Source organism: Anser cygnoides, chromosome 3 (assembly GCF_040182565.1).
Source record: "Anser cygnoides isolate HZ-2024a breed goose chromosome 3, Taihu_goose_T2T_genome, whole genome shotgun sequence".
Lineage (NCBI taxonomy): Eukaryota > Metazoa > Chordata > Aves > Anseriformes > Anatidae > Anser > Anser cygnoides.
This window is the reverse complement of record NC_089875.1, coordinates 121,133,129-121,152,175: the sequence shown is the minus strand read 5'-3', so window position 1 is coordinate 121,152,175 and position 19,047 is coordinate 121,133,129. Positions and strand designations below refer to the sequence as shown.

General features: G+C 43.4%; 1 protein-coding gene across 18 annotated transcripts in view; it reads right to left on the bottom strand.

The window, feature by feature from the left end:
- Positions 1-19,047, bottom strand: part of FBXO16 (F-box protein 16) — a 37,496-nt gene that overhangs the window by 16,434 nt on the left and 2,015 nt on the right. For 7 of the 18 annotated variants that reach the window (XR_007169143.2, XR_007169144.2, XM_066995127.1 and 4 more), the window contains 6 exons: positions 18,403-18,459; positions 16,166-16,300; positions 14,876-15,017; positions 10,156-10,191; positions 1,898-2,104; positions 349-513 (listed from right to left, as the gene is read on the bottom strand). Coding sequence is in view for 16 of the 18 variants with exons in the window: in XM_066995127.1 (XP_066851228.1) it covers positions 349-513; positions 1,898-2,104; positions 10,156-10,191; positions 14,876-14,971 (504 nt within the window). In the remaining 2 variants the exon portion in view is untranslated. Of the gene's footprint in view, positions 1-348; positions 514-1,897; positions 2,105-10,155; positions 10,192-14,875; positions 15,018-16,165; positions 16,301-17,764; positions 17,883-18,402; positions 18,460-19,047 lie in introns of all 18 variants that reach the window. The other 11 variants (XM_013184469.3, XM_013184473.3, XM_066995129.1 and 8 more) reach the window with 5 other exon arrangements.

Below are 19,047 nucleotides of genomic sequence, written 5' to 3'. Positions count from 1 at the left end.
ACTGATTCTGAAACTTCAGCAGGGGTCACGTTGGGCACCCCACTCCTGCTTATCAGATTGAGACAGGCTATCATATGTTGTAAAACCTGGGGAAGAAGAGAAGGGAACACCCTGAAAGGGTAGGAGGAGAGAGAGACCTTGGTGATTGCTTCTCTCCTCACCAGTGAGATTTTCATTTCCCCCACCCCCCCCAAGGATGGAAGAAGGGAAAGCAGAGCACATGGCAACACATGAGCTTAGATTCTAATTTAAAATTGTGTGTCTTCCTTTTTACTAATGGGAGACCAGAGAAAGCTAAAGAGTTAGGAACTCTGCCAGCCCAGAATTTTCCCACTGGTAGGAATATACCTTTGGCCTTGTAACATGCAGCTCTTTCACCATCTCAATGTAATGTTTCTTCCAGATTCCTTGCTCAAAGGGGGTTGGAGAGAAGTTGATGTACCAGCCGAAGCGCAGGCACTTCAGCATCCAGAGCTGATCCAGTTCAGACAGGTATTTCCAGTGCCAGCTCACCTGCGGATGCCCAGTAACCACGTATAAGAGCAGATCAACACCTTGGGGTTTCAAGCATCCAAGATTATATCTAGAGACTTATCTCCTGTGGATGCAGCTCCCCTGTGTCCTTAAACTAGTACAATTCTTCAGCACTGTTTACGCTGCATTTAAACCCAAATTCAAGGTCTTTCCTCATGATGTGCTCATGTATAAGCGTTGGCTGAACTCCAGTGTACGGCAAAATACTCTAAAAATCACTGGCCAAGAGGAAAGACTTCAGCTTATTTGGAGCAACTGCCTGCATTTTTACTCAATAAGCACACAGATGTTGAAATAAATGCTTTATTAGTGTCTACTGACAAAAACAGAAAAATATCCCCCCACCCTCGATCTGATAGACACGTTCTGAATGTTTTCTTCCTAGCCATGATCTGCTGTTATGCCCCATCACAGAATCACCTTGCACGCAATGCTTCCTCCAGCCTAAGGGCAAGCATCATCTACTCGTACTACCACGCTTATAACAGCAGCCATCCAATGATATGACCCAAGTAGCGCTGTAAAGACTTTTCTTCCTAATATCCTAACCTATCTGCTCCCTGTCTGTGAATGAATACTGTGAATTTCATCTCAATACAATCTGCTGGAGAAAGAAACTAAAGCAAGTTTTAAACAAGCTGAGATCTTGATGTATTGGTATTATATTACAGAGTGCTATGGTAGTGCTTTAACCTTAAGCTTTAGTGGTTTTTTTTCAGATATTGCTGTCACCAATATCTAAGCTTATTCATTCATAACTACCTTGGGTGTCACTTTAAGGCATGAAAGGCCATTTTTAGAGTCTTAGCAGACTGAATCCCTGGACACTGTGCTCAAAAGCACATTGATAACTTCTCTGCTTCTCCACAGCCAGCGCTTTACCTTCGAGCATTTTAAAGGATCTGTTTTTCACTATTTTTCTGAAAGCATTTTATGCACTTCTTTACAACAAACACAAGGCAACACTTTTCAAAGCAACTAATGATTCTGCACACTGTGTGAAGTACTTTAAAAGAACATGGTTTTTAGAAAGTGCCAGGCCTCCTTCTTGGGAACAATCAGCCTTCTAAAGCGCCATGCATTAAATGCCTTAGAGCAGAGCACCCCAAATTACTCTTCCCTTTCATAAGTCTCAGCCAATCTGGTTTCATTTAGGGTGTGGGGAAGTGTTGCATCCAATCTCACACAAGTGCCACTAAGCATATGGCACCGGGTTGCAAGGTCAGAAAGCATTCTTGCATTATTCAGGACAGCACTGGCACAACTTTATAGTAGTTTAGTGCTGTTTCTTTGTTTGTTTTTTTTTTTTTTTTATCTAGCTTGACCTGACTTTCTGAACCTTAGTATGTGTTGGCTTTTTTACCTGTGCACATCGACAGAGGCTCCGTGGGTCCAGGAAGGAAAAGATGTACAAAGACAGCACTCTGGGGAGCCTGGTGGTGAAATCTAGAGCTTCGGTGGGAACTCGATCCTGGAGCTGCTTGGCACAGAATTTCTGCTGTGACAGGGAGCAGCGTTCCAACAAGTCCACCAGGATCTTCCGCCTCTGACCATCTGTCCACTTGTCAAACTGAAAAAGGAGTTTCAGGTTCTGAGAAACCGGAGATTCAGCTTGTTAAAATAAAGCACGCATGTAAGGCAAGGGAAAGTGCATAAGCAGCAGCTTCTGGTGACTCACTCAATAGCAAAGCACGTAGGAACTGGGAACAAATGGAAAAGCTACATTAAAAGAAACTCTGAAGCCACATAACATATGATTTATAATCCTCAAAGGATCCCAGATGGCCTAGTCGAGGACACACTCATGCTCACAAGACTCCTGGGACCAGTTATGAGACTTGGTTTCACTCGTGGAAAGAAAGAGGCTCAGATGTGTGTTTACAGGATTGGGTCCTGAGCTGACTGCTGCTTCCTCTTCTATCCTGACACTTCTATGGCCCCCACTACTGCAGGATTTGGGAGCCTCACAATTTGTAAAGCGTTTATTCTCACACCAGAAAGAAATCCCCACTGCCTTACAGAGAGCTGGAGCAAAGAGAAACTCAATCAATTGCCAGTCCCTCACAAGGAAAATCAGTGGTGCAGATCCGGCAGCACGGTAAAAGAGATTTTTCCAGGCATTTCTGTCCTTATGCCAGACACCTAAAGAGGAGGATTAAAAGAGTTGGACTTCACTGTGGGAAGGAGCAAGCACTTGGGTAACCAGGCGAACACGTGCTGTTGATGCAACGGCACCAGTGGGACGCAGAGTGGGGCAGAGCTGTGTAAACAGGGTGGGAGCAACGGTGGCGGTACCGGTGTTTAGCTTGTGTTGATAGCAGGGGCTGGAAAGGGCCCCGTCAGCAGGAATCTCCTGGGAGGAGACTGACCTCATCGCCACAATCTGTGCAATCTGCCTCAAAACCTGCAGGAGCAGTCCTGGCTGCGAGGGCAGCGCAGGGTGCCAGGAGGGAGGGAGTCTCAGGGGACCATTTCGGCAGCACCAATAGGGCAGCAAACGGCGCAGTATAGAGGTCCTCTTCCAGAGGCAAAATGCAGATTTTGGTGAAGTCCCGCTTCATCCTGCTTCCTAGCAGCTTCTTGCAGCAGGATCAGCTGCAGGACAAACTCACCTTCCTTACGAAGGGCAAGCTCCTGAGGTGCTGGGCCTGTCTGGGGAGCGCTGCCTTCCCCTGCTTGTCTCTTCTCTTCTTGCCCATAGCCATAACACACGCTCGTCTTTCTGTTTCCTGAAGCCAGCTTTCCACAACCAGCTACTAGCTCTCCATGGGTCAAATCATAGTAATTTCTGCATTTAACCTCAGGGGTATTTAAAGAACTTATTGAAACGTGACCTCCACAAATTAAAAATAATAATAATAATTAAAAAAAAAGTGCAGCTCTTCATATATATAATATATATAATATATATAATATATATAATATATATAATATATAATATATATAATATATATAATATATAATATATATAATATATATGTAATATATATAATATATATAAGATTCAATTATATATATATAATTAAACAATTTATCCAGCTCCCTACATATAATCTTCTATATATGAAGATTCATATATATATATATATGAAGAGCTGAGTAGATTGTTTAATGTCCAATGCCCTTCCCTTTCTTTTCCTTTCAGAATATCTTTCCCTTACATCCCTTTCTTTCCCTCTCAGAACAAAGCAGACCAGATATTTAGATCTTTTTTCCTCTGCTTCCCCACCAAAAAATTACGGTCAACTGGTGGACTAGCAGAATTATGGTCTAAAATAGACTGTGCGGATGAAAAGTAGCTGAGATGTAATTCATTTCCAGATCATTTTAATGAACCCTTTTTTTCTTTATTTATTTATATTTTATTTACTTACATTTCATTATTTATTTATATTTTATTATTTATTTATATTTTATTATTTATTTATATTTTATTTTATGTATTTAATTCCAGTACTGGACAATAAACTATAAGAAGTAAATAGCTCTTCTCCTTGCAGACACCTCTACAGGACCTTGAAGTAGGTCAGCAAGGACAAGAAAGGGCGCAGTGGGCATTCCTGAGATCCCGGAGACAAAAGCCAAGAAGAAAGCTCCCAAATGCCCAGGCCTTTTCATACACAAACCGACAGGGAATTAAGGAATACACCCTTTCCCTCCCATCCCTATTTTGCGTATAACTTTCACCTCTAGTGAAGTTCAGCAGAGCAAAAACTCACGCAGGGCTTTGGGATCCGGCACTGGGAACCACGTCCCCTGGGACCACCCCACCAGACCAGGGTGCACCAGGGGGCACAGAGAGGGTCTGGACATGAAGGGCTTTTTCTCTAACACGGTGAACTCCTCGTTCATGATCACAGCTACATCCTCGTCTCATTAAAACAATCTGCAGTCACCAGTTTGCAGGTAAATTTCTCCCATATATGTTGCAGGGGGTAACTGGCTCATCACTCTCTTCCACACCGAGAGGTGAAGTGAGCTGATCAAAGCAAATAGCTTCTCTTTCAAAGGGGCACAATATTTGCTTCTGGTTAACTCTTCCCACCCAGCCACGGCTTTGCAACGAAGCAATTCCTTCCAGCATCCTCCTCCTGAGCTCACACCACGAGGCAAACCCCATCCAAACCAGCGTCACGCCGCCACCAGCGCGGGGACACGCAGCTTCTCCGTGGCACTCGGCAGCAGCCGAGTAGTTAAGCAGGCAGAATTTGTCTCTTTTCCAGCATTCGCAAGCGTGTCCCCATCCCACTTTTGGCTGCCTTGCTCCGTGCCTGTGCCGAGGGCAATCCAACCAGTCAGACTGGATTCCCCTTCTCAAGGCTGCGCCTTCCCCAGCCGCAGCAGCCGGGAAGGGTTTTCCCTCGCTCTGCCTTTCCCCCAGCCCCGGCGAACAATGGCTCTCCCCGGGGACAGAAGGCCCTGCTGGCCACCGCACCGGTCCCGCGATCGGTTTACAATTAATCCCTGAGTGCACACACACAAATGATGCAGCCGGACATGAAGGGGGAAGCCCGGGACCTCGGTGGCGAAGAACAGAAGCTCTGCTGCTCAACCTAAAGAGGCCCCTCTCCTCTGTAAGACGCCGGTTGTACTAGAACGGGACATAATCCTGCCTCCCAGGCGGCATATTGGCACGAGTTCGCAGGGTTACAATCACATGCAGGCACCCCTGTGCTCTGCGAGGGTAGCACCGAGTCCCCTGGTCATCGAGGCTCTCCGGGGACACCCCAAGTGCAGAACAACGTGCACGTGGATGGAGAGGATTCATCTCGGCAGAGCAACTTGCCTTCCCCCCAACCATCTCCCGGCCCTGAACATGGCTGAGAAGAGAAGGGATGAAGCAGGCAGGCACCTGGGATCCGCCTCGTACACGGGTCCAGCCAGCAAAACCCTAAACGTCACTGCTGCCAAGTGGCTCCTTGTCGGGAATTAATGACTAGCCCATGGGATCTGTTCCTTTTTGCTTTCACCACTGCACTTCGACACCTAACCCTGAAATTTTGGAGGAGGAGACTCCCGGGAAGGCTGCTGAGGGGCACAGAAAGCCAGCAGCTGGGTGATGAGGAGCTGGAGCCATTGCTTCTGCACCGTGGCACCAGCACGGGGTAGAGAGGTGTCCAAGGGTGGGGGCTGTAGGGTCTGGGACAGAGCTGCCCAAACACCACTGACCTGGGCTGTGGGTGTCCTGCGAAGCCTGCAGCTACCTGTCCAAGGGTGACAGTTGTCTGCAGGTCCTTGTGTCTGATCTGCCGTGCTGTACAAGTGCCTCAGCTGCCCCAGGATGTTTCAGATGGCCCTAAGGGACTTTCAGTTTGTGCTCCTGAACCCTGCCCTAAATGCCCCAGCTCCCACCGTGGTCAGTGATGGTGCAGTCGATGCCATCAGCGAAGCCTGGAGAACACCAGTTCAGCTGAGCAGCCACTACTGCTGCCTCTACCCCAGTAAATAAAGGTGCCCAGGGCCATTTTCTAGCGATGACACCAAGAGGCAGACGATGCACATGTCCGTACCATCATGCTCTCACCCTTCACAACAGGGTGGCTGAATCCACCCTGCTCTTTTGGCACGGTTCCTGGCTGAGGCTGATGTCCAAACCGTGTGTGAACAATGCTGGAAGAGAGCTACCGGCCCAGGCCAAAACTGTGCCAGGGAGCGTGCTAACAATTTCATGGTGTGGATGAGCGAGTTCCAGGACCTGGGAACATTCAGATGCGCTGTATAAATTACTATGACAAGATGTAGCCCACAGGGTGAGTTGAATCATTGTCTGGGCTCCCTGACTTGTCTACATCTCATTTGGCTTTAGCGGAAGCTGCGATGCTCAGATCACCTGGAGACACTAAAGCTTTGGTGTCTTAATCTACAAGTTCAACCCCAGCCTCGTTGTCAACATATTAACCCGGGTGTCAGCATGATAGCATTAAGCATTAAGGTAGAGCAAAATGCTTTTATGTATTGTAAATTAATGGGAGGAATTTTTGGCTTGCAGTATTGAAAGACAGCAGAAAGGGAGGCTGAGAGGGAGCACGTCAAGGCATCTGCCCCAGGTGCAGTATAGAATAGCAACTGGAATAAAACAGAAGAAACCAGCAGAGAAATGTTAACCCTTTCCCAGTGCAATCATCAAAAGGGTTTCAGCTGAAAGTCAGCAGCGTAATTTATCTTTAATATTTTTCTGGAAGGTGTAGGGGTTAAGGATTTAGTGTGACAGAAATTCAGCAGAAATGCCTCCCGTAAGATCAAAGCCTGCAAATACTCAAGCACGGGAACAGCTACATAGGACAGGCTGCCTCCTGCCACCACGCACTACCGCTGCTTCCACGAATACCCCGATGAGTTGAGAGCAACCTGAGCCAGCCAAAAAATTGTACAGGGTCCCGTCATACATCTTGAATACTGCAGGTGACAGCACAGCTAGTCCCACACCCTCTGGGGCTGCCCAGCCATGCAGAAGCAGAGGAAAGAAATCCCTTCAGGTCACGCAGTTCATTGATTCTCAGCCTGCGTTTTAGGGACCACAATAGGTTGGGAGACATCAAAGATGTTCTGTGAGACAATTGCATAGAAATAACAAAATGAAAACACACACGCATAGTCCCTGAATGCATGCAAATAAAATGAGGAGGAATAAAATAAACAATAAACTTAGAACATTTAATCTAATCTTTTTTTTTTTTTTGGCTGGCTGTAAAGGATCACCACTCTGGCAACGCCGCACAAGGAAACTGTTCTGCTTTCCCAGAAGGTTAGATGGTCCTTCAGTTTAAAAAGGTTCAGAAGCACTGCACTAGTTCATCTCCTACTGCAAGGCACCTTACCTAGACCATTCGTGACAAGTGTTTGTCTAACCTTTTCTCAGAGGACTCCAGCACTGGAGATTTCCACCCAAAACCCTCAAGGCAAGTTATTCAGGCAGTGAATTACCTGTAGGTTTTGCTGGTGGCTAAATCGTATCTCAATAATTATGATTCAAGCCCATTTCTTGTCCTACCCAATGTAAACATGGAGATCAGATTATTCCCATTCTCTTTGTGGGGAATTTTTATGTGTTATTGGAAAGATGTTACTACATCTTTTATTCATCTTCCCTAGAGTGAACAGATCATTTTCAAATTTTCTGGACTTAAGAACATTCTCACCTTTACCTGTTTTCAGAAGCATTGCCAATTGGTCCTCAGCTTTCTTAAAATGCACTGAACGGCACTGGGGATAGCTCTGCCTTTCAGACAGCCCTTTGGGATATTCCCCTTTTTTACAATTATAAGACAGTCATCTTGTATTCAGTTTGTGATGCATCATAACTCCCAACAATTTTTATGCAGAATTGCTGCATAATCGAGCTTTTCTCATATCTGCAGTTTTTGTAAATGTCATTCTTACTTGTAGCACTTTTCACTTGTCCTCATCAAATTGCAGATCATTTCATTTTGATTTCTGATCTCCAAAGTTCATGAAATCACTCCAAGCCTGATATCACTTGCAAATTAGTGTGTACTTTCCATTTCATCACCAAAAATACTGAACAGTTCTAGATCTGGGACAGACTTCAGCCTCCCAGTTTCATAATAAATCACTTGTAACAACACTGAATGTGGATTCCCAGCCATACAAACCCACCCTTCAGCAGTTGCATCCAGTCCATACTTCCTGAGAGCACTACAAGAAGGCCATGCGTATCCGTGGAAAAAGTCCTGCCAAGAGCACTGTGATTTCTTGACAAAGTTTCTCCCAAACTCCGAGTGCCCTAGGCTTTGCATACCACATATCATAATGCCAAAGGCTTTGAAGGGAGTTAAGAAGAGCTTTTGTGCTTTCCACACCCTTTTCATTGGCATGATGGATGGCAGAAGCACAAGGAGAATTAACTCTGAAGGAACATGATGACAAGCACTGATCGAGTGACATAGAAGGGTCAGGTATTTAACCTTTCAGAAGATGTTTCAGCACTCTTCATTGCATTTGGGGGAAGGATGTTTCCAGATTTTGACTCTTTCAAATGGGGTTCCGATAAAAATGCTTTTGCATTTTTGCCAGCATACATCCCATGGGCATTTTAAAGCATCCGCCAATTTTCAAGAAACAGGTTTTAGGTCTGTCAGTTACTGACTATCATGTTAAAAGATATGTTTTAGTAATAATAATGGCTTTTGCACAATGATCATTCAATTATTTTGTTTTCTTGGTTTCCATGAAATCCCTCATTATCAAAATGCATGCAAGTCAACAAATTATGGAAAGCATATTTCCTATAAAGATGAATAATTCTTATGAGGTTAAAATCAAAATACTTGTCTATAAAAGCCAATTCATTTGCAAAATAAATTCCACACGAGTGACCTACTGGGCATAAAGAATAAGCACCATATTTCAAGTAAAGTAACTGTGCAAATACTCTTTATCAAAGAGCGCTGATAAGGAGCATCATTTCTGTACTTCATAGAATCATAGAATCATACAGCTGCCTGGGTTGAAAGAGACCTTAAAGATCATCTAGTTCCAATGAGGTTTCAATTTAGCTTGTGTATGATACGTGACTACACGCCTGGTTCTTTGGTTCCGTTTACAAAGATGTGCATAGGGCTCAACCGTGCAGTTACTACTGAGCCCCTTTAATACATTCACTCATTTATTGCAACAAACTCACTGAGTCTGTGTTCCTCTCTTCATAGGAGACTAAGCAGATTACAGCTGCTTTCTCATAAAGGTCTTTATATAGGTTTTGCCTCATAAAAGAGAAAGCACAATGTGATATTTCAGGTGTGAGCTTAGGACTAAGGCAAATATTGTGTCACTGCATGCTTTGCCATCAGGTTCCCAGGTAGGTCTCTTAGAGCTGTATTCCTTTAAAGCTGCCATCTACAACTCCCTTCATGGGCTACAGAAAGAAACAGGCATCTCTAGAGGGCTGTTCTTTCATCCCACATTAAGTGAGATGAATTACCCTCTGGAAGCACTGCTTTCTTTCTCTCTGTTGACTGTACATGGAGCCTGTGATGACCAGACCAGCCAGGCTTAAATATCTATGTTTCAGACATGCACACTCAGCCAGAGAAAACCCATCCTAAATGCCAACCTCGCAGTGATTTGTGGCTGGGGCAGACGAATCCTATCTCAAGTCTCTCTCTGCCCCATTTTTTCGTCAAAAACAGGGTGGCAGCACTTTCCTGTCTCACATAGGAGTTGTGAAGATAATGACAGTGAGAGATTGCGAGATGCTCAGTGATTGCAGCATTAGGAGCCCTATGTGTGCACTTAGTAGATAACATGTCATTTATTACCAGCTTTAAAGACTTGCTAGCAGGCAATGGCAGTATCTAAACATCCAGTATCCTCTCTGAAGACTTCACAGACTTTTCCCAGGGCTTCTTATCCCATTTCAGATCATTTTGAAAATGAAATACGATTTCCCAAGTTCAGAACTTACAGAAATAAGGCACTGAGGAAATTTACACCTTTAACTTCATCAAAAGTACAGCAATCACAGCTCACTTGCACATCCACATGAGGAAAATGAACCCCTTTTTCAAAATAGGTTATGTTATATACTCTCATTACGGCAATCTCCTGATTAATTCAGAAACCCAACTGTATTTAAATATATATTTAAAGGGAAAAGTTTACCCATTTTCCAAGCAGGGCTCTTCTTTCTTCAAATACCTATAAAACATAAACACACAAATAAAAATGAATACTTAAAGAGGATTCAGTATTTCTGAAGAAAAAAATAGAGCTTGAAAAAACATTTGTGCAACCTACAAAATATAAACAGAATCACAGAATGTGTGAGGTTGGAAGGAACTTGTGGAGATCAGTCAGTCCAAAGTCCCTGCTGGGTCAACAGAAACAGATTGTTCAGGGCTACGTCCAGCTGGGTTTTGAACATCTCAGATGAAAGCTCCACAGTCTCTCTGGGCAACTTGTTCCAGTGTGTGACAACACTCATGGCAAAAAAAAAAATAAATCCTATGTTTAATGGAATTTCCTGTATTTCAATTTGTGGCTATTGTCCCTTGTCCTTTCCCTGGATGATACCAAGAAGAGTCTGGATCTGTGTCCACGTCATCCAAGTCATTAATGAAATGTTCATTTAAATGATCCTGGCCCCAATGTAAATCCCTGATGTACTCCACCAGGGACTAGCCTCCAGCTGACCTTTGTGCTGCTGATCACAACACTCTGAGGACCGTAAATCATTTTTCAGTCCACCCCACTGTCTATTTTTCTAGTCCACACTCCATCAGCTTGCCTGGGGAGATGTTATGGGAGACAGCATAGAAAACCTCATTAAAGTCTGAAAATCAACCAGTATTCCTGGACCTCGTGTCTCTCCAGGACCCTATCCCAATCAATTCTTCCAAGCAGATCACTGAAGAGGTCAAGGTCTGCTCTCCTCATGTCCAGGGTTGTGATCCTGCTATTTGCTTTGTTCTTTCCTCTTGGTATCCTGAACTTTGTCACTGCAGGTTGTTCCTTTAACTGTAGGGTACTCCTGAAAGTTCAAGGGCTATGTGAGCTCACCTACGAAGGACAGCTCCGGCAGACTGGCTGCAATGTGCTGCCTCACTTCTCTTCTTTGCAGCTCACCCTAGCAGTCTGCCCTCTTGGGCATACAGTGACACGTGGTGTCTCACGTGCTTTGGTGAGACCAGAAGCTGCGCTTCCTAGATCTTTATTTTAGAGATTTCAGTTCTCCTGAGTTGGAGATATTGGGTGCCTGAAAGCTCCTAGAATGGACACAACATGAGTAGCTATCATACAGCCCTGGCAATGGCTTCAATCTTAATGCAGTGAGACTGGCAGGAGTAAGAGTAAGACCAGTCTTTATGGCTCATGCTGTGCCTAGGCACTTTACAGTGACAACTAACAAGAAGGATGATCGGTATCAAAATACAGCAGAGGGCTTGTGATGTTGACCTTTATCCATAGGGAGCTAGATCTGAAAGCACCAGCACGTGGCTTCCCACTACCACAAAACTGCCTTTACACTCAGGATTGTGACCTGGCAAGTGAGGAAATGTTGTAGATGTGTTTTCTTTCCAGAAGACAGATCAAAGAGAAAAAAGCCCAGCTTATAACTGCACATAAAAACAGCTATTAACCACAACTAGAAAACACGCTTGATCATTATAAACTCCAAACATGTTATTGCTTTGACAGCCTGCGAAGAAGGTTCCTGCAGAGAAAGACATTATCAGTGCTGATGTCTGGTACAGCAGTTGTCAGCGTTAGCTCTGTCTCTCTCAGCAGGAGTGTCTCTCGTGAGGGGTGGAAAATGTCATTTCTTTTGTTTGCATGTTGTCAGTTATTATTTGCTTTATTTGCATGTGGGACACTTGGCAAAGTTAAAAACAACAACAACAACAACAACAACAAAACACTCTAACAAGCTGAACTTGGAAAAGGATTTGCCACAAGCAAGTGATGAATAGTCAAAGATCTAAGTTTTGGGTTGGATAACTCCAGTGAAGCAGTGAGCTATTTATATAACTGAAGGCAATGTTAATGGCCTTTGATCAAAGAAAGACGCATATTTGCTTTCAGCATTCTTGGAGATACATCTGAAGCCAACTTTGTCAGAAAGTTCTGCCTACTCCAGGCACTTGGAAGCACTAATTAGCAATAGAATGGCCCCAAATTGGTATAATCATCCACTGACTTAATCAAGACCATGTTTACTGTCCTCTCCTCCAAAGCCTTCAAGCTATACCTATGGAGTACCTAAGCTGGCTGGCCTTGGATGCAGCCTAAGGCCTAGATTGCTCCCAAGACCTTCCATCTCACATCCGTGTCTTTAGGTGGTTTAAAACAAGCTCAAGTTCAAGGCTGCCTGGCGAATCCCTCCAGCCATTGCTGCAAATGCCACTGGGGGCTCTTCTACCCCACTGCTAGCAGAAGGGAAATCATCTCTTCCTTAAAGGCAAGACTGACACTGAAGTCTGCCCAGTTTTGCTGAGGGTGAGCATGCTGCCCTGTCTCCTGCCTTTACTACCTCCTCAGCTGTAGCACACCCTTGGCATATCTAAGATCCATCTCTGGTTTTCTGACCATGAACGTTGCATAATTCATCATTTCCTAATTCTGGCTTCTTGACTTCAGTCTGTCCCTGATGGTGATCCTGGCTTTAAAGCAATCGTACCTGCCCACGGCCCAGTAGTAACACCCTGGATGTGCTCTGACAGCTGCTGTAAGGGCAGAAAAACATAGATGGAGGCTACAACATTCAGGATGTACAACGGGCAGGAAAGATCTTGGGTTCTGCCAACAATGCAGGCAAGTGCACTCCTGATCATATATAAAAATCCAGAGAAACCTGCAGGAACTACTGTTGGAGCACCCCATGGATTAACCAAAATTAGAAAGGTAGCAAATTTACGCTGCTATCTGCTATTGAGTCTTCTCCTAGCAATGATTTAGATGGAGCTTAAATGCTACCGCTTTGGATCAGCTCTAAATTCTCACCACTGCTGTCCCTCATTTCCTATTCAACTAACAAGTTCTTTTCTTAGGCACCTCTTCTCTCTATGCTTTTATCCTCTCATCGTTTTTCACATACCTTCTATCTATAAACTCTTTTCTCCCTTCACACTTTGCCTTCACTCGAGTGCAGAAATGAACAGAGATATGACTGTATGAAAATGGCACCTTCTCACTCACTGGCTCCTTATATGTATCAATTGGATTATCTCCAAATTTCAGCTGTCAGCAATATTTTTGTTTTCTGCTAAGTCGGTAGAGCCAGCGCTGAGAGTAGCACAGTGATAAATGAAGAAGAGTTTCGAGCAGGTCAGTGCTATAAAACTTGGATCAGAAACAAGTAAAGACGTTTTATCACAAACTTCATCACTGACCAGAGGTAGTAGGAGGTAGGTTCTTTCCTACCTGGCACATCATTAAGGGCTGGAGTACACAACAATCCAAGATGAGCTTTTAAAGGTTTTGCTGCAGCTAAATGCAACATCACACTGCCTAAGGAGCAGAGGAGTAAGAAGTTGGGAAAGGGCAGTTTTACCCACGCACTCACTGCTAGTCAAATCACACTTTATTGCACAGTGATGTGCGTCTGTAAAAATGTGTTTTAAAGAGTGTAGGAAACAGACATTAAAATGATTCAAAGGCGGGAGAATCTGCCAGATTGAGAAAACTTCAAAGAGCTCAATCTGTTTAGTTTATCAAGAAAAGATCAAGTGTTGGCTTGAAGCAGAGTAAAAGTACTTCCACAAGGAAAAAATGCTGGTTACAAAAGAGTTTAATAAGCTAGCAGAGGAAGATTTAAATGATGGAAGCTAATGCTACAGGTATTTAGACAAGAGACAAGGTTTAATCTTTTAATGGTATGGAGGATTAACAATGAGAAAAGAAACTGAGGGAAGTGATGAAATTTTCATTTTGTGATAATCCCAGAGGCACACTGGATACCCTCATGGAAGATATATTTTAGCCAAATTCAAGTTACGGAGCTCCAGACAGGGAGAACTGTGTGAAATGAGGGACTGAGAAATCCAGGAAGTCATACCATGTGATGTAATGGCCCACTCTGGATTAAATTCTGTGAATCATCAACAGAAATTGAAACTGAATTCTGAGGGAGGAATATGCTCCTGCTGACACATGAGACGTTAGCAGATCCCAGATATAGTATGCAGAGTGGGAGACTAGGAAATGCATCTTGTTATTTATAAATTGAGTGCATCACTTCAGCTAACAAAATATCAGTCTGGCCTCATCACTGCCAGGCTTAGCAGAGGAGACAGGTACTAAGATCTTTCCTACAAACTGAGCTGGAGCTCACTGGCCACTCAGACACTTGCACTGACACTCAGTTTGCTCTGGGGTTAAACTGAAGTCTTCTGAGGCAGAAAAAGAGTGATTTAGCCACTTTCACTAAGAAATGAATACATATTTGTTTGTTTAAAAACAATTGTTTGGCAAAATAGCAATACTTGAACTACATACTTATGTGCTTTAAACAATAAAGGTTAGAGCTTTCAGTTTTTACATAACATAGGAGGTTTCATGTGTATATGTATATATAGACTATGTATGCTATATATATATGTACTTCTAATAGTAAAAAAAAAAATCTTTAAGTTCTTATTCTATTACTCATGACCTACACAGCCAAAACCATAAGTTATTTTTTTTCTGGGACTTGAGAATTTGTCAAGTGAAACAGAATTTGCTTTAGGATTTGCGAATATTCAAGACCCAACTGGAAAAGGTCCTGAGCAAATCCTCTAGCTCACTCTGCCTTGAGGGATTTGACTAGGTCATCACAAGAAGTCCTTTGCAAACTCAACAGTTCTGCGATTCCATGAATCCAACCCATTTGCATGGAACTTGCCTTGTCATTCATGAGCTGATGGTTCAGCGGAGTCCACGTGCTCATCTTGGTTTGTAGCTTGGGGCCATCCATGTTTCTAGGAGGTGCAAATGCCATAGATGTGTGAAATGTGGAATCTCTGTCGTCTGCTCAGCACCAATGGCTACAACAATTGGACAGAACAAAGACCAGCATTATCTCTGTGCTACTCCATTACATGTTAGTGAAAAGCAAATCATTTCAAGATGTAATCCAATGACTTCATAGCACAGCTACAATACAAGCAGAATTATTTGAAAGTCAGTTAGGAGTAACGCCTGCATTTTATTTTATGCACCCACAGTAACAGCGACCGTAAAGCCCAGATTTCCTGATGGAACCTCTGTGCATTAATATATTATAAATAGTTAATAATTAAGCAGGTCTTTCTCATCGCAAACGTTATTGAATATGCCTTTGATTTTTGCTGCATAAATGATCACAACAGGGTATCTGCAGCAAGCTCGAAAGCACATTCGATTTCTCTTTCCAGTTGTTGTCACTGAAAATTTGAGATAGCCTGTGCATCTACTTAAGTGACACTAGATGGGTTTTTACTGATTTTGATGGGCATATAATGCCAGGTCTCCGAGGGCCAATTTGTTTCTATCACATTTAACTGAACGAATGAAATCCAGAATGGTTCAGAATTGACTGAAATCTCTCAGCGTCCTGTCGTCAGGCAGATTGGTTTTGACATCTGAACTGACTGTGCTGCTCTTTCAAACAAAAAAAATCCTAGGTGAAGTAAATAAGGCATTTAAGAAAATTTCCCCTTGCCTTTTGTGAAACCAAATAATTGGATGTTGTTCAGGCTAAGCCATTTATTCATAATTGTTTGCCCAAAATAGGAAAAGCTTTTTTTTTTCCCCCTTCATCCTGTATCCTGCAGCTGGATTCAGCAGCATAATGTCGTTGCTCACCTCAGGAAACCAATTTCCAGACTGGAGGTTTAAACTGCAGCAGCCTGAAAACCAGGTCATTTCTTTACAAGTAACATTAAAAAATATCTCTGTTTCCTTCATACAGATATTAGGTAATTGTTCTGTAAACACTTCAGACTGTTTTAAAGCTTCATGGTGGCAAGGTGAACAATAGGACATTGGGAATGAAAGAAAAGGTAACTCCATTAAATAACTCCAATGTTGTGTTGCCAGCTTACCCTGAATCCAAGCACCTCAAAACCTACACAGCAAATAGACCTTTACAGCTAACACGGCTTTAAGGCTCACAAAATACACTTTCGTGAAAGCCCAGTCCTTCTTTCCTTACCCAGGCAAAATTCCTGTCTATATCAATGGGAGATTAATCTTCAAAAAAGCACTGCAGGATCTGTCTGGGCACATCACCTTTTTTGATTAGTTTTTCCTCCTCTTCTCTCTTAAGTTATTTTGGAATCAAAGAAGTCTAAAGAAAAAAAAAATCAATCAGTTATATTTTTCTCTCTGCATCTGGTGATGTAATACGGACCATAGTTTGAAAATAAGTTCATTACAAGAGTCTGAGTTCTTTCTTTCTTTTTTTTTTTTTGTCCTATGCAGATAGGAATTTTAACTTCCCACAGAGAAGCCACTAAAAGCTAAAAAAGCTTACCAAGGCTCCAAATCTTCACATTCTGTAGTTGGCAAACGTTAGAGGCTTCTTGTGCAATTTGGTATGTGCATTATGGGTATGCATTATGATGGGATCACTTACTGGGTTGTTCTTGTTGATCTTTTTTGTTTGTTTGTTTTTTTGTTTTCCCTTCAAGGCCCCTGCCCTTTTCAATGCACAGAAATACGACATCACGAGCTAGAGAAACAGCTCCACTGCCAAAAAAACAGGTTCAGGCAACCATGTCCTGTTTTTCAGGGACAACCTTCTACATTAGTCACAAAAACATCAGTTGTCACTGCAGCACACTCCCAGCCCTGGATTCATGTTCCAGTTTGCCTCCCCTGTGCATGCAGGGCTTTCTTGGTGCTGGAACAGCTGCGCTCACAAAGCACCTCTCCGAGCTGGCGTGTGAAACAGCAGTGCCTCTGGACCCTCTTGTGCTCCTTACGTACCGAAATTGTGGCTCACAGCACAGCTGGCAGAAGTCATAGTCCCTGCTATAAAGCTGTTTGCTTGAACTGCAGTCAACGTTCAAGCCTGATATGTAAACCGGGCTGCAAAGGCAGGTACCATCAGGCAAAAAGGTGAGCGTAGCCAAACTTTTTACATTCGCACATTAAGTGCCAGCCTGCTATCGCTCACTCGCTACCCCTTTCCTAAAAGAAGCACCCAAACAGCGCCCGCTCTGCTCCTCGTCTCTGCAGCTACGCTCGAAATCACGATGAGGGGATGCAGGCAGGGAGCAATCAATGTGGCAGCAACCCCACGTCCAAGCTCAGTGGCATGTGTCTACAGAATGAATTCTTTGGTGAAGTCAGGACTGCACAGTGTCACTTTAGAGCACATGTTTTACTTGAGTTCCTCAAAGGCATGCCATGCCGTATGTGCTGGGACTTGGTTCACTTACTAGGCTTTGAATTTCATGGGATGCATCAGAGTAGTCAGCAGAAAACCCAGAAGCATTAGAAAATCTAGAAGAATTTCACCTCTAACATGCAGCTAGCCCAAACATTGGACTGCAAGCTCTTTACAAGCCTTCTAAGAAGAGCTTTGGTTCACTGACTACGGTTTAGCTATCTGTTCTCCAAAGGAAAACCTACACTTCTTGTCTTCCCCCCCCCAAGTCCTCCCCATCCCTGGCAGGATTAACAGCTAATCCTGCTCCTTCAAGAGTCTAGAGTAACTCTGATCAGAGTTAATCTGTGACATGACACTGAGGTGGCTGCAGCAGCTTGTTCGTTGTGCACTAAAAAGCAGCTGGTGTGGTGTGCAGACCTGCGATCGTCAGGCTGTTTAGCTAGGGCCCCACGTTTCTTCTGTAATAGTCGTTATCTTTGGACTGGTTGCCCAAAATAACATTCCAGAGATTGCTCCAGCTTGTTCTTCACGTATCCTGGGATGAAATTAATCAAGCTCAGCTGATTTGGAAACATTCAACCAGCAAGAGACATGAGATGATGTTAACAAGAAATCAAGCTTTAAATATATATAAGGAGAATGTTCATTACCCGCAGAGAGGAAGCTATTGACACATGATGCTAAAAAAAATATCCTTCTAATAGGAAAACTAGAAAGGCAAACTAGGAGTGGGTGGCAGGCATAAAAAGTAGCAATGCAAATGAGATTTGGGGGAAATTCTGGCAAAAGACCAAGTTCTGTGAATATATGCAATGTTTTCAGGTTGGTTGCATTTGACTAACTTCGTATCAGGATGCTTAGAGGTCTCTAGCTGTTTCAAAGCCGTTGTCTTACACAATTTACAGAGAGCATGTGGGCCTGGCAGAGCACAAGTGTTAAAAACGGGTAAGACTAGCAGGAAAACTGTGCATCGGACAACTTATCCCCAGCTCCTAAGAGAACTCCCAAAGTAATAATTTAACTGGATGGTAATAAGGAGAGGGCTAAGAACCAACCTTTATTTGTCAAGAAGAAATAGTGCAAATCAATCTGATTTCCTTCTACAACAGGCCCTGTGAACACACAAATTGATGATATATCTTAGTTTCAATCCTTTGACATAGATTAACTTGCTATTCTCACAAGCAGGCAAATAAAACTGGGCTTTGGTGATACTTCTGCACGGGTTACTACTGCCAGAGAGTACCTAGGAATGGCTCAAATGAAAGTTCGAATGAAAGGACGTGTTGAGTGGGCATCCAAGAAGTTTGTGCTTTTTGTGATGTGTGAAGGCAGCAAACATTAATTCCATAGGGCAGGGAACATGAGTGGCATTGTCTAAAGTAGCAAGACAATTTCAAGGCTGATCGCAAACCAGCTGAAGCCAATGGAAATACTTTCACTGATTTCAGTGCACATTGGGTCAAGCCCTTGGCTTGAAAAAATGTGATCACATTTCAGAAAGATTAGCAATACATAATGATCATATCATATTAACTAAGGGCACAGGAATCATTCCCTTTAGCTGGGTTAATCTCCGCTTAACCCTCTGGAACGGCATTCCAGAGGTTTGTACAAACCATACTCAAAACAAGCCCTTCAGAAGCAGACCCACTTTATTAATGTTTTTGACCACATCTCTGTAGCAGTAAGCCTTTGTG